The 14,426-nt window shown below is 48.8% G+C and overlaps 1 protein-coding gene across 1 annotated transcript in view; it reads right to left on the reverse strand.

Moving 5' to 3' along the window:
• The window catches only part of RBM19 (RNA binding motif protein 19), a 61,462-nt gene extending 47,980 nt beyond the window's left edge, over positions 1 to 13,482 (reverse strand). Inside the window, exons 1-16 of the mRNA XM_014961410.1 lie at positions 13,300 to 13,482; positions 12,617 to 12,748; positions 12,310 to 12,348; positions 11,506 to 11,725; positions 10,190 to 10,461; positions 9,618 to 9,692; positions 9,273 to 9,351; positions 8,450 to 8,521; positions 7,540 to 7,740; positions 6,402 to 6,532; positions 5,907 to 6,028; positions 4,914 to 5,010; positions 4,351 to 4,461; positions 3,496 to 3,696; positions 2,895 to 3,012; positions 682 to 824 (exon numbers count right to left, since the gene is read on the reverse strand). Coding sequence (XP_014816896.1) covers positions 682 to 824; positions 2,895 to 3,012; positions 3,496 to 3,696; positions 4,351 to 4,461; positions 4,914 to 5,010; positions 5,907 to 6,028; positions 6,402 to 6,532; positions 7,540 to 7,740; positions 8,450 to 8,521; positions 9,273 to 9,351; positions 9,618 to 9,692; positions 10,190 to 10,461; positions 11,506 to 11,725; positions 12,310 to 12,348; positions 12,617 to 12,748; positions 13,300 to 13,482 — 2,196 coding nt within the window. The remainder of the gene's footprint in view (positions 1 to 681; positions 825 to 2,894; positions 3,013 to 3,495; positions 3,697 to 4,350; positions 4,462 to 4,913; positions 5,011 to 5,906; positions 6,029 to 6,401; positions 6,533 to 7,539; positions 7,741 to 8,449; positions 8,522 to 9,272; positions 9,352 to 9,617; positions 9,693 to 10,189; positions 10,462 to 11,505; positions 11,726 to 12,309; positions 12,349 to 12,616; positions 12,749 to 13,299) is intronic.
• Positions 13,483 to 14,426: the final 944 nt, after the last annotated feature.

The following is a 14,426-nucleotide window of genomic DNA, read 5'->3' on the forward strand; positions in this document are numbered from 1 at the left end:
CTGTTTTGCTGCTCACATCTCACCAAAAAAAGTGGCAGAGACAAGAACTCCCAGTTGCTTTTCCCTGTTTTGCTGCTCACATCTCACATGGCTTTAGAAAGGCTACCATCCCTCCCAGGTCAGCAGCAGAGACAGCTCAACGTTGATAGCAGCTTAGATGAAAAGCACATCTCGGTGAAAGCATCGTGGTTTTATTCATTGCCTTAACACACAAAGCAGCATCACAGCTGTAGAAGTGCTTGTCCCAAGGAGAAGCACTACAGAAAGCACAGGAAATGCGGAGTTTTAAAAGATTTCCTACTGCCTCCACCTGCCCCAAGGTGGAATTAAACCCCACCAAAACCATTTCAGATACATCTGTCTTAACTGATGCCTGAAACCCCAAAGCAGAGGTTCCCAGTCCCAGTCCAATCCAGTGCTCCCTCATCTCCCATTAAATCATATTGGCTGCAATTTAACTCCTCTAAACACTTTATGCTCAGCACAAGAGATGTGGAGAACAGCTTGTCCCCTGCCTTCTGCAGCAGAGTAGTGCCCTTTCTTCCAGCCTGTGCCAGCAGTAGGGATTTTACTCCACCAGACAACTCAGTCTGGTCTCAACCACACACTCAACCCCTCCAGCTCCATCTGAGTGGACCATGCTAAGCAAAACCCAGTCCCCTCTCCTTATTTATGACTCACCTCCTTCAGTGTGTCTTCCGTGGTGGCAAAGTTCAAGTTTTTGATGAACAAGGTACACCCAGGAATGCTTTCTTCTTCCTCCTCCTCCTCTTCTTCCTCTTCCTCCTGCGCTGCTGTTTCCTCTGAGCCCTTTACAGCTTCATCTGAAACAAAATGAATAAATCCAATTTTGTAAGATGTAACAAAGCCAAATTCTGGGGAGAGCTTGCCCACTACCCCAGCAGGAACAGGCCACTCCTCTGTTAGTTCTTTGTGGGTGGACACGGACTGAAGCAAACTCAACACAAAAATATATGAACATGTCCTCGTGAAAACTAAAATATTGCCTGTTCTTTGAGTGTAGAAACTCCACAAACCTGGTTCCCCAGCACTCAGACACCCTCACACCAAACCCAGCCAGGACCCGCAGGCAAGGGCCCCAAATTTGAGCATCCTTCTGTGCTGCTGCCCTGAAATCTCATCTGTTGCCAACATGCACCCACAGGACTTGAAATGATGGTTTCCCCATCAGCACATGAAGGAAAATGGTCTGTTAAGACCAAACGCATACTGAAGGGCAATGAAGAACTGCCTCCAGCACAGGGGCTGTGGTCTTAAAAGACTTCACCATGGCATTAACACTTTCAGAGTTCATAATTCCCCAGTCAGGCCAACAGCAACACACACTATTTTGTCCAAATCTTGCTTTGAGATTCTGCAGAGACAAACTTGTAAAAAGAAAACGAAATGATCCAGCTGCAATTCAGCAGTTGGCTTCCTCTGGGGGAACCCAAGGCCCACGGTGGAGCTGTGAGCACCTGCCCACAGTTGGGAAGGTAACAGAAACCCGGGTATTTTACAGCTGATCAATGGGCAAATCTGCAGCGTTTGCAGTTGGTCTTACCAAGGAGGAAGAAATGGCAACTACATTTTGACTCTCTCCATCCATATATCCATCCATCCATCCCTTTCGCTCTCTTCCCAACTTCTAAAATTAGTGCATCTAACGCAATTAAGAGGCCTCAAAGCTACCAAGCTTTGGCACACGCAGAAGAGTGGGGAGACATGTGTTGGATCCACTGGAAGCAGAGGCTGCAGCGGGACTGGGCCCTTATTAGCCATCAGAGAATACACACAAGTGTGTGCTTGTGCTCTCTCTCCCTCTCATCCATTGACTCACCCATTCCTCTCCTCACCAGACCACTTGTCTTTTAGAGCAGCTTCATCCTCTACAGCCCAGCTGATGCCATGCTCAGAAGGGGCAAACACCACATCTCCCTTTGGCATTAACATCCCCCCTCGGTGATTTTTCTAGCCTTAATTCTCCCTCATTTGGTTCCAGGAGAACCTGCATTGGTCCAGGGGGGCACAGAGGTCCCCCAGCTCCACCCCAAAGCTGCCTCTTTCCCCACACAGCTCCATCTGGGTGCCCTTCCAGCCTTTTTTTGCTCAGATGCTCTGACCCGCCTCGCTCCAGCCAGGGGAGTATTTGCCAACAAGATACAGAAAAAGCCCTTCGCCTCTGAAGGAGGCTCGTTTGAGGTAAGATATTCAGTGAGACAGGGGTGGGATGAAGAGGTGCCTCCGTTTGTGGCTGGCACAGGGTGACACAGCCACACGCTGCTGCCCAGAGCCCTTTTGTGAGCACATCTCCTCCTTTCCCTCTCTCAGATCCAAAGGTTGGCAGCAAAGACTTATTATCAGCCCCGAGCAGCCTTCCAGGAGCTCCTGTTCTTAAAGCCCTTTATCTCCAGGTGAGGGTCTCAGTTACAGGGAGATAAAGTGGCCCCCACCTCCCCCTGGCTCCAGCCTCCCCCTGCATCCCCTGGGAAGAGGCTTTTCATCAGCTTTTCTCCCCCTTCCCCAAAGCTCAGAGTGCTGAAATACCTCCTAGCAAAAACTACATAAAGCCATACTGTTTGTGTTTTTAAAAAGGGTTTTCAGAGGTTTTAAATATATAGGCTAGATTGAATTTTTACAGCCTCTGGGACGGGGAGAAAGAGGTTACATTCAGGGAGGGAATGTCACATCTTCACAATGGGGAATCACCCAAAGCATAGAGTGGAGCTTGACACAAAAGAAGTATGCACAGGGACCCACACAAGGGCTTTGAAAATGACTTTGTGAGGCTGGTTCCATCCCCAAAGGGTCAGGAATATCAGCATTGCTGCTTTACAAATAAAGGAGAGGTGGAACAACCAGAGATACCTCTGTCCCCAAGTCAAAGTTCTTACCAGGTACCAGCCTTGCTTTGTCCTCCTTTTCTGGAGCCTCAAGGGGTTTTTTCTGAGGGGCTGGGCTGAAGAAGACACCCATTGGAGCCCATTCCAGATATAAAGGCACAGAATGAAACTGCGAAGAGAACACAGGGGAGAAATGAAGAGTGGAAGGCAAGGCCTGAAGGAAAAGCTCTGCTCTCAGCTTTATTTTCCTCTCACTCTGTAATGGAAAATAACAGCAGTGGAAAACCTGAGCACCTTTTTCAGCCAGCTAAACTCTCTTCCACCAAAGCAGAGTCTGACAGGACATCAGTCTACCACATACCACACTCCTGTATCACAAAAGGGAAAAAAAAACCCTCTCCAAGCCACTGAGGCTTTTCTAGATGTGTGACAGCCCACTCCTCCAACCATCCCTTGCAGGTTGAGAGCCCTACTCAGCCCCTGCTGCACAAGGATACACCAGAATCCCTAAATCCAAGAGGCAGAGTAACAGCAGTGGCTCTGGGATAACTCCCTTCCCCCAAAAGTCCTCTGCCCCCCACATCTGTAACAAGCACTCCTTCCTGCAGCTTCACAACGAGCCAGGCAGCTGCCTGCCCCTTGCCATGCTCACCTTGGAGTAGGCCAACCTGGTGAAGGCTTGCTTGGCTTCAGTTGGCTCCAGGAACTCCACAATGGCCGTGATGCCTCCTTCTGGCAGCAGCACCCGGCCCAGGCTGCCGTGTTTGCCAAAAACATCCTCCAGCTCTGCTGCACTCGTGCTGGCCGGGAGGTTCTTTACCAGGATCACCGTTTTACTCCGCTCACCAGCAGCCTGTCGCGTTCGGTGGGGGAAGAACGGGGAGATGGGATTTAAAAAAACCATAACCCAGTATCTTATTAACTGAAGATCCAACACGCTGTGCCCTCTCACTCCACACCACTCCTTTCTAGGATCCAAGAAGGCTTTCCAGGATCCAAGAAGCCAAAAGCAATTTAGAAAACACTTCCTATATGATCCACACCGCAGTACAACCACCCTGTTATACAAACAGGAGCTCCAGATCTACCCAGGACTCCTCTTCTGCCTACAGCAAGATGATGGTCATACTATAGGCTGGAACAGGTTGCCCAGGGAAGTTGTGGATGCCCCATCCCTGGAAGTGTTCAAGGCCAGGCTGGATGTGGCCTTGAGCAACCTGCTGTAGTGGGAGGTGTCCCTGCCCGTGGCAGGGGGGTTGGAAGTAGATGATCTTTGAGGTCCCTTCCAACCCTAACCATTCTATGATTCTATATTATGTATTTCAACCACCCCGAGGGCAGTTGTCATTTTCAAATGACAAGAACATCTCCTAACCCATGTAAGGGTTCAATCCTGCAAGATCTTGAGGATTAAATTACTAACTTCAAAGAGAGCTGTGAACACTAGGACTAGGCCGTCTAGACCATCTAGAAGGTCCACATCGCTGCCTCCAGCTGAGTATCTCACCTGACTGAAGGCATCCAGGCTGACTCCATTTTCAATGAGGAACCGGCGAATTTCCTGGACCAGCTCGGTTTCTCCCAGAGCGACCCTCACTGCCACGCTGTCTCTGCTCTCCTGCAGGCAAGAATACATGTTGTTCAACAGTCAATCACGTGTTGTTCCTGCTCCTCTCGGAAGCAGATGCAAAGGGAATTTGGTAGAAAGCTTGAAGGTAAAATACTCCAGCTCCTCTGAAGCTGCTGAAAGGTTTGCTGTTGGAGTCAGAACGCTTCCCAAGGCAGAATGAAGTTTCCAGGAAAGATCTGAGCTTTAGGGTGTAAATTCCCATCAACTTCCAGTTATGGGGAAATGCAAAATCCAGGCACAGAAAAACAGAGTGGGAAAGAAGGCTATGAGTGTCACTTTGCCTTCCAGTGACAAAGGGATTGTCAAGCTCAGAGAGAGCTGCAGCACCAACAATCTCCCAGCCTACACGGTGCTCGTTCACGCACAGAGGAAGGCCCTGAGCATGAGGAAACAGAGAAGAAAGTGATCTCCCGTCCCAGCCCACCAATAACCCAACTCACATGATCCAGCACTTGGCTTTTGGAAGCGTTGTACTTCTGAGCAATGGCATCAGCCACGGCGTTCGTCCCCACAAACAAGGTGTTCCAGTTGTGAGAGCTGGAAAGAGAAAGAAGAGCCAAGCTCAGAGTTGTGCGGTCCCTTCTTCTGCTGTGTCTCTCTAGTCCTGGGATAAACCAGCTTTGATGGTCCCTTCTTCCACTGTGTCTTCTGCTATCTCTCTAGTCCTGGGATAAACCAGCTTTGAATGCCACCATTAGCAGCTAGGGTGAGGAGTCAGAGGGAAAGAAGGGTGGAACACCCTTAGAGAAGGGAGAGGATGAGGGAGGCATGACTGGAGGGCAAAGAGAAAAGGCCACAGTGTGGGCAGCTGAACTCTCCTTCCCCAGAGGTTCCAGCTGGAAGTTCAGTTGTTGGCTCAGAGGAACACACGTGTTTTTCAACTCATTTCCTAAAAGCACAAAGCCCACGCAAGCAAGGTTGCGTTCCTTCCCCTTACAAAGTACCAGCCACTTCTTTCAAACTAATTTGTCACACAGAAAGACAAAACAAAGCCCACGCAAGCAAGGTTGCATTCCTTACACTTACAAAGTACCAGCCACTTCTCTCAAACTAATTTGTCACACAGAAAGACAAAAGCTCCTACAAGTTTCAGAAATACAGGTGGCCAAGTAAAAGAGAAAGACCCAACTGATCTGAAACCACTACCCTAAAGAATCACAGCATCAGACCAACTTCGATTAGACACCAGAGAAATGAACTCATACACAAAGCCATTCAAAACCACATTTCTCTCAATTTCTGCTGCTCACAGCTACGAGAGCTACTTGGACAGAGGAATCAAGAAGGTAAGAGATAAAGGAAAGGGAGCTGCACAGCAAGTGCTTTATTGATGCTGGTAACCTCTACAGCCCCTGCAAAGACCCCACATGTTCCTGCCCCTTGGGAATTTGGGAGGTTGTGTTGTCTTGCTCCAGTACAAGACACCTCCGTACCTGGCACTGTTGGCTTTGTCCTTGGCCTCTTTCTGCTTTTTGTAGGAGGACGACTCTTCTGCATCTACATCTTCCACTTTTTCCTTTTTGATTGTGGACGGTAAAAGATGCATCATTCTACCCTAGAAGAAAGGAAGGACAGGTCCAGCACCTCTGAAATAACCCACAGAAGTTCATGAACTCAGCAGAGTGGAAGAAATTTTCTGGCACCTTTCCTAGTCAAGCAGCTGTGGTGGAAGCAGTGAACCTTCCTGCCCAAAGGAGACATCATCGCAAGTCAGAGCAGCCACACAATGTGAGAGACTGTGACTCAGGTCTTCTCCACCTCTAGCTCAGACTTTGGTACCTGCCAGGCTGGTCTATCAAAAGCAACTCTGTTTCCATACAACAAAGCAGAAGAAACTCAACCTTTTGAGCAAAGCACAGAAGCAAACTCTTGGCCACGTTACTATGAGCAGCAGTCCAACAGCATGGAAAAGCCAACAGCCACTGTACCTGGAACACTTGCCCGTCCATTTCTGCGTAGGCCTTCACCGCGTGCTCGGGAATCATGTAGGTGATGAAAGCAAATCCTTTGGATTTCTTGGTCAGTCTGTCTATAGGGAAATGGATCTCCGAGAGGGGTCCTGCAGAAAGCAAGGCCTTTCCATGAAAGATGTCCTCGCACAGCCATCACACGCCCTGAACTGGCACCTCCTGGCCCAAAGGAATAAAGATTTCCTCAACCTAACCCTCTCTACCCACAAGGACACGAATGCCAAGACAACCTTAAATCTGTTTTAAGTTTCAACTAGAAAAGGGAAGCTTCAAGCTTCCACCTGACATGCCAAACATGAACATGAATTTGGGGTGTATCTCAGAAGCATGGCTACCAGGGCAAGGGAGGTGATTCTGCCCCTCTGCTCTGCTCTGGGGAGGTCACACCTGGAGCTCTGTGTCCAGCTCTGGAGTCTTCAGCATAAAAAGGACATGGAGCTGTTGGAGCGGGGCCAGAGGAGGCCACAAAGATGCTCCGAGGGCTGGAGCCCCTCTGCTGTGAGGACAGGCTGAGTTGGGGTTGTGCAGCCTGGGGAAGAGAAGGCTCCAAGGGAGACCTTATAGTGGCTTTCCAATACCTAAAGGGGCTCCAGGAAAGCTGGGGAGGGACTCTTAATAATGGAGTGTAGGGACAGGATGAGGGGGAATGACTTCAAACTAGAAGAGGGTAGATTTAGGTTGGATATCAGGAAGAAATTTTTCAACTGTGAGGGTGGCGAGACCCTGGCCCAGGTTGCCCAGAGAAGCTGTGGTTGCCCCATCCCTGGAGGGGTTCGAGGCCAGGTTGGAGGGGGCTTGGAGCAACCTGGTCTGGTGGGAGGTGGCTCTGCCCAGGGCAGGGGGTGGGACTGGATGATCTTTAAGGTCCTTTCCAACCTAAACCATTCTATGATTCACCTCTTACCTACAGTATCTAGAAATCTGTGTGAGCAGTATCTCACACCACCACAACAGATTATAAAGATGATGGGAGTCGGTCCATATTCAAGAGCTGTGGGACACAGAGCTTTGTCCATTCCCACCCAGCAGGAAAACCTCTGCCTGCACGAAGGAAAGATGTAGCCTTGCAAATCCCAGTTCTGCAGCAAATACTTACCGTACTTGGAAAAGATCTTCTCCAAGTCCTCCTCAGTGGAGGTAAAGGGAAGATTCCTGACAAAGAGTCTCCCCGATTCAGACAAGTCCTCTTCTTCCTCATCGTCCCTCTTCCTTCTTTGCCAGGGCTGGTTATCAGGTTTTGCTGTGACGGTTTCTTTTGGGTTATTCCTGCATCGAAGTATCTCAACACATCGTCCACCTAATCCACAAACAGAGAGGCTCATTAGATGCTTCCCAAGGCCATGAGCAATCCATATCCATGCACAAAGAGCCTGGGCTTACAGCAGTGCCACAGGCAATTACTTTGAGCAGATTTCTGCCCGATTTAAAAAAAAAACACACACAAAAAAAAGAGGGGGTAGGGGCTGCAAGAGATCAGTCTTCATAAAAACCAGGATAACATTTGCTCGACAGCTCCAGAGAGAGCTCCAGCTTTTCTGCCTGCGCCAACCTAGTCCACAGGCTTCCAAGCAGATACTCCCCCATTCTGCATGGGATTTTTGCAAATGTAATTCTAGCAGTTCAGCGAAGGGCTGGGCTGAGAACAGGTTTCAAACACGGGCTTACAGAATCATTCGTACAAATCCCTTCCGCTATCCCAACCAGATTTGAACCATCTCATTTTTATACCGAGAGCAAGACCCACTTGAAGCACACAACAACAACAACAAAAAAAAAACAAACGAGGGCCAAAAAGCAAGGCAGGGAGCTCAGGCACTTGCCAGCTCTGTGCTGCTCCTGACACAGCACCTGGTTTATCCCCCATCAGCTGAGTGGAAGAAAACCACCCCTACCATCTGCCTGGGAGAAACTAGAACAAGGGGAGGTATTTCTGCAGCGAGCACTTCAGCAGCTGAGCACCCTGCCACAGCCATCAGCCACGAGGAGGAGGAACAAACAGCCCTTACCCATGTATTCTTTTTTTCGCTTCAAGGCCCTTTGCACTTCTGCTTCGCTCTTCAAGTCAACAAAGATACAACCTTGGAGGAAGGAAAGGTTCAACTGAGCATCATGTGGGCAACGCGCAACCACTAATTGGCTAATTATGGGTGAATCGGGCGCTCTTTAATAGAGATTCCTACAGATAAAGTATTCGACTCCCATTATAGCTTAAATTCAGCCTGAAAATGGCCGAGTCAGACAGGAAGGCTGCCTTTTAAAGGCTTATTCTCTACGTGCAAACCAAAGCAGCCTGACTTAACAGCTGAAGTAGGCTTTCACAGGTGTCTCCAAGAGCAAATAAAAGGTGCATCTGCTGTCAGGCTGTGAAAAGAAAAGAGCACATAGCCAAGTTCCCTGCCAGCTCTGAGGACCTGCTCCAACTCCTTCTGCTGGGTACCTCTGGTAACCACAACCTGTCAGGAGACCCACCCCGCCTAAAAATTGATAAAAATTGCTCTGTGCCAATAGGTACAGGTCAGCAAAGCCCCTGGGTGCTGCTGCAGCTATCCCAGAGGAAGAGGTCTTTCCTTGGCATGATTTTGGGATGTTTAGGAAAGTTCTGGAGGCAGATCAAAGAAAAGGCTCCTGCTCCTACTCCTAAGGGAGCTCAGCCAACATTACTCTGCCCCGGAGAGGAACTAGGGCAGGAGAGCTGCAAAGTCACACAAAGGTTTGCAAGAATCAGGCGACGAGCCAGCAATTTGGAATTGCAGATGGAAAGAGCCAGGATGTGACTGTGAAGCTTCTCTAACTCACAGATCCAACCCCCTTTCCACACCTGGACATTACCTGTATTCTTCCCCTGGGCGTTTTTTCCTATCCGGATTGCCACTGGCTTCAGAGGCAAGAAGAATTCACGAATCTTTTCCTGCAGGAAGAAATATAATTGTTTAAACGAGTTCTTAGATACAGGAAGCAGCACATTTCAGATTTCTGCTTTTTATGTATGCTAGGAAAACACTACATGCAACATACAACATCTCTGCACAAGGCAGATGAAAAGTTTCCCCGAGCACCCACACAACCCTCAAAACAGCTCCATAAACGAAGAGAGAAGCCTCTGCAAAGATCACACTGAGTGACACCCCGAGAACACCCTCGAGCCTCCCTTCCCAGCTCGGTACCAAAACTTGCCTCAGTGATGTTAAAGGGGGCACCACGAAGTTTCACCGTGTGTGGTGTGCTACCTTCCGCCGAGCTGCCTTGGTTCTTGGGCAGAAGGATGGGGGGAAAAAAGTGGAAAAAAAGGAGAAAAGTTGAGTGTAAACCAACAAAAAGTCAGAGCACAACAAGCTGGTCTTGTCCAACAAACAGGAGGCTGAAAAGGGGGAGAGAATATCAAGAGATTCTCCCAACTGCATGAGCCTGGGCAGAAAGTGCCAATGAAGGCACAAGGTTTGGCTGGGGGAGTTGCTAAAAAACTGAGTTCTGCAGAACAGCGTTTCCTGCAGAGACAGACAGACACAGGAAAAACAGCAAAGCATCTGGAAAGGGCACTGGCAGCACTGGTTTGGAAGCCCCTTCTTCCAGGAATTCAATCAGCACTAAGAGGAGATCCAGCAAACTTTTTAACAGCTCCTGCCCAGTGAGCCAAGAAAGCTGGTACCTGTGGGGTCCCACAGATGTCAAGCTTTCAGCTCACCCCTGGAGTGACCGACCCATAAAGCTCCTGCTCTAGGTAAGACCAAAGTCTAACCCTGCTATACCTCTAGCGTGGAGCCTTTCTTCTTCTTCTTCTCTGCTGGTGTCTCTTGCTGTGTTTGTTGGGCTTTTGGCTTCCCCCTTTTACCCGTGTGGGTGCCCATGGTTTCTGCAATGCCCGAATCCTCCTCGCTCTCACTTTCCTCTTCCACCTCCTCACTCTCCGTTTCTTCCTCTGAACTGGACGAGGAGGAAGAATCCTTCACCACTTTAGATTTCAGGTAATCCATATCCGAGAGCTCTTTGCTGGTAGCTGCCTTCTTCCCTCCTTTCTTTGCTGTCAGAGAGGAGAGACCAGAGAAGTTTTGCAGGGAGAAGCCGCTGCTCTTCTCCCAGACAGGTAAAAGGTGAGAACAGACACAATCACAAGCACCCCCTTCCTCTCATCTCCCTGAAGAAAGGCTTGAGAAGAGCAGAGCTATTTTATCTCAGCGATTCCAGACTGACATGTCTGGATGACTACTTTTCAAAGCAACCGTTCATGTATAAAACAAATTAGAAAGGAGCTCAAGGAACTCCATGGCAGAGCATTTTGTCTCAATTTTAACTAAATGCTTCAAATAGACCCCAAAGAAGGTTTTCAATTGTTCAGTTTTGTTTTGCCAGGTAAAGGACAGAAGAAGCTGTTTCCCCAAAACACTCCTCCCCACCGAAGAGCATTTTAATTACCCAGAGGTGAGAAGCAGCAGGGAAATGCTATTTACTCCAGAAGAACAGCATAAGGAAATACCACACAAGGAGGGAGAAAGGCTCCAAAACCACCACTGGGTTCTAAGAAGATACACACCAGACTGCAGCCCAGAGTTCTCAGTCTAAATTAACCCCTTACTCTGCTGGATATGGTTTTCCTTTCAGGATCCAAGATACTGAACTCTGTCCCTTCCCATCAACCCTGACACGTTTCCAGAAATAAGCATCAAGGGCAGAGCAGACAAGTTCACAGACATCAGCTACACGTTACTAAATAAACAGAAACCACGTCCAGCTCTGGAAATCCTGGTGATGAAAGTGGCTGCAGGCTAGGAGAGCTTTTAAGGGAAAGAAGCAAATGTTTGCCCTCTTATTCTTCCCTAGACATTGACTTAAGGGAAAAGCATAAATGCCATCCCCTTAATATCAGAAACTGCATTTCCCATGTTTCCCCAAATTTGGGAAAACAACATCCATCCACAGCACACAGAATGAGCCTCATGGTTGAGAAACAACCCTCCAGATTACACTGTCTCCACTTGGAGGTAGGACTCCAGGTCAAGTCCAATCACACCCGCTCTCAGGTTCACCATGACACAGACAAGCAAAGGGTGACAGCTCCTTTTGGTACCTTTCGTTTCCTCCTCATCTTCAGAGGGTTCATTCCCATCCTCCTCCTCCTCCTCGCTCAGCTCCTCAGACTCATCTGAGTCAAAGTTGAGATAATCAGCCGCTGGCTTTGATTTTCCCTTCTTGGGCTCCTCTGCCAAAGTGTCATTAGCCCAAGTGGCCACCTGAGACCGTTTCTGGTGAACCACCAAGAACTCCTGGAATTTCTTATCTTCTTCCAGCTGTTGAAAGAGAAGCCAAGCAGAGAAGTGGTGAAAACAGAGACCGGAGAGCTAGTAGTAAGTTTTAATACAAAGATATCATCTCATTTCCAGCAATCTAAAAAAAATCCCTAAGATTCTTTCCCCAAAATCCCTAAGATCCACTTTACCCTCACAAGGAGACCACCTAAAGTGAGTAAAGTCCTCAAGGTCCCTCAGTCCTACTCTTTCTTTTTTGTAATGTATGTTTAGAAAGCACTTTAAAGAAGAAAAAAAAACATTAAAAAATTAAGCGTGACAAAATGTACCTATGGGTAAAAACCAGAACTGCTGAAACAGGGTTGTCCTGGAGATGACAAAATGTACCAGCCAGAACTGCTGAAACAGGGTTGTCCTGGAGCCAGTGTGTGATCACACAGGAGTAGCTGACAACTAAAAAACCGGTCCCCAGTGTTGGGGTTGTCAAAAATCACAGTTTCTCACAGTAAAATTGGGCTGTCACAGAGCTGGTTAAACCACACACCTTGCCTGAATTAACGGCACTGGAAGCAGTACAGAAAAAGTTATTTAGCTCTTGAGGGGATTGCAATTCAGCCTCAACTCACCTCCTTTAAGTTTTCCGCTGGATCTTTCTTCTTTTTATCCTAGGAAAAGAAATCATTTTTAGAAAGGCTTATTAGAAGCACAGCCAGGATCATTTCTCAGGGAACCCAACGGCAGAGGGAACACAGATCCTACAGCAGCAAATACCAGGCAGAAGGAACACAGATCCTACAGCAGCAAATACCAGAACCAAGACTCCAACATCTGCTGTCCCAACTACTCTGTCCCCTTCTCCACACACCAGGCTGTGCTTCTCTCTGCCAAGTCCCTGCCACACACCAGAGCCTCAAGGAAACAAACAAAACTCACTTTCTTCGTGCCTGCAGGAGCTGCACTTGTGACAGGTTTCTCAGGCTGATTTTCTGAGGCAGGAGCCTTCTGAGAGTGCTTACTCCACGCTTTGGGTTTTGAAGGGTCACCAAAAGACTTGCATAACTCAACCTGAAAAGAATCCATCAGATCTTTAATTAAACATACATTCAACAGTCTGGTTCTGTAATTGCTGAATAAGCCACGTTCAGGAACATTTCTTATAACCCTGACGGGATGGAGAGGGGGCTGTGCAGGAGAAGAACAGGCAACTTCACACAGATATTAATGTCAGAAGCACAGAGCTACACGTTCATTCAACACAGGGAAGTCTGTTGTGCTCATTTAAGCACAGTCAAATAAGTTGTCCTGTTTATCGTGCATCATTCTCTGTCCAGAACCACAAAAGAATGACTTGAAATCAAAAAGTGAGCTCAAGTTCAAAAGTTCAGGTTAAGATGGCTCAAAACCTGACACTGTTGCTCCAGCCAGCACTAAAATCACTGCAAGTGCACAAACACAGCCCGTCTGACTCCAGCAACGGGGTCTTGCTGTTTTTCCACAGAGGACTTAACCTTTAGGCTTTCTTGGCCCTTGACTGTTCACCCCTAAGACCACCAAAATCTCCAATGATACAAACTTTCTGAAGCAGCAAAAGAAAACATGTTTAAATATCAACTCACTGTGACCCTGGAGGTGTCTATGAAACTCTTGTTGAAATGGTTCAGCGCCGTTTGAGCTTCATCTTCAGACTTGTAGCCAATGAAGCCAAATTTCCGGAACTTGCCATCCTTGGTGAACTTCAAGCAGCAATCGGTCAGCGTGCCGAAGGCGGCAAACAATTTCCGAAAGCGATCTTCCTTCATCTGGGAAACCAGAAAGGACAAGAGGGAGGCAAATCAACAACACAGGGAAAGAGGCAAAACATTTGCTACCAGAGGGCTTCTGAAGTGCTGCAGGAACCACCATTGTACCAACACTGATGGAAAACCACCACACGTCAGCTACCAAACCCCTTCATTTTCATCCCATCATCAGGGACTGTAGCAATACAAGAGGGGGAATGGTTTTAAACTGGAAGAGGAGAGACTTAGATGAGATCTCAGGAAGAAATTTTTCACTCTGAGGGTGGTGAGACCCCTGGCCCAGGTTGCCCAGAGAAGCTGTGGCTGCCCCATCCCTGGAGGTGTCCAAGACCAGGCTTTGAGCAACCTGGTGTGGTGGGAGGTGTCCCTGCCCAGGGCAGGAGGTGTGACCAGGTGGTCTTTAAGGTCCTTTCCAACCCAAGCCATTCCATGATTCTATGATCTCCATGAATCCACTACACATACAGATCTCTGGCCGCAACATCCCCACAGCTAAAGGCTGCCCCCAGCTCTCAGGGAGCCCCTCCCAGCACTGTCCTGCCACAGCCAAGCCCCCAGGTCAACCACAGGCATGGTGACACCCTCATGGGGGACCCAGATGGCAGCAGAGCAGCACGGTGCACACCTGTGTCCAGCTCCTGGAGAGCGAGAGGGGGGCACTGACCACAACAAGCTCTGCCCCCCACCCCGAGGGGTTGTCACCTCCCCTCCCCTGGGCCATCTCCCCAGACCACTCTGCCCCAGGGTCCCCCACCAGCCGACCCCCAGGGGTGTCTCCCCACTCTCTTATAAGGACAACCCCCCCAGCACAGGTCCCCATTAGAGCCTCTTCCTCCCAACTCCCCCCCAAGACACCTTCCCCACACACACCCCAAAATGAGGACTCTCCCAGGGAATCTCACTGCTCACCCCCATCCCCACCGCACCAACGCCCCCCGCCCTGT

Source organism: Calidris pugnax, unplaced genomic scaffold, assembly GCF_001431845.1.
Source record: "Calidris pugnax isolate Ruff unplaced genomic scaffold, ASM143184v1 scaffold32, whole genome shotgun sequence".
Classification (NCBI taxonomy): Eukaryota; Metazoa; Chordata; class Aves; order Charadriiformes; family Scolopacidae; genus Calidris; species Calidris pugnax.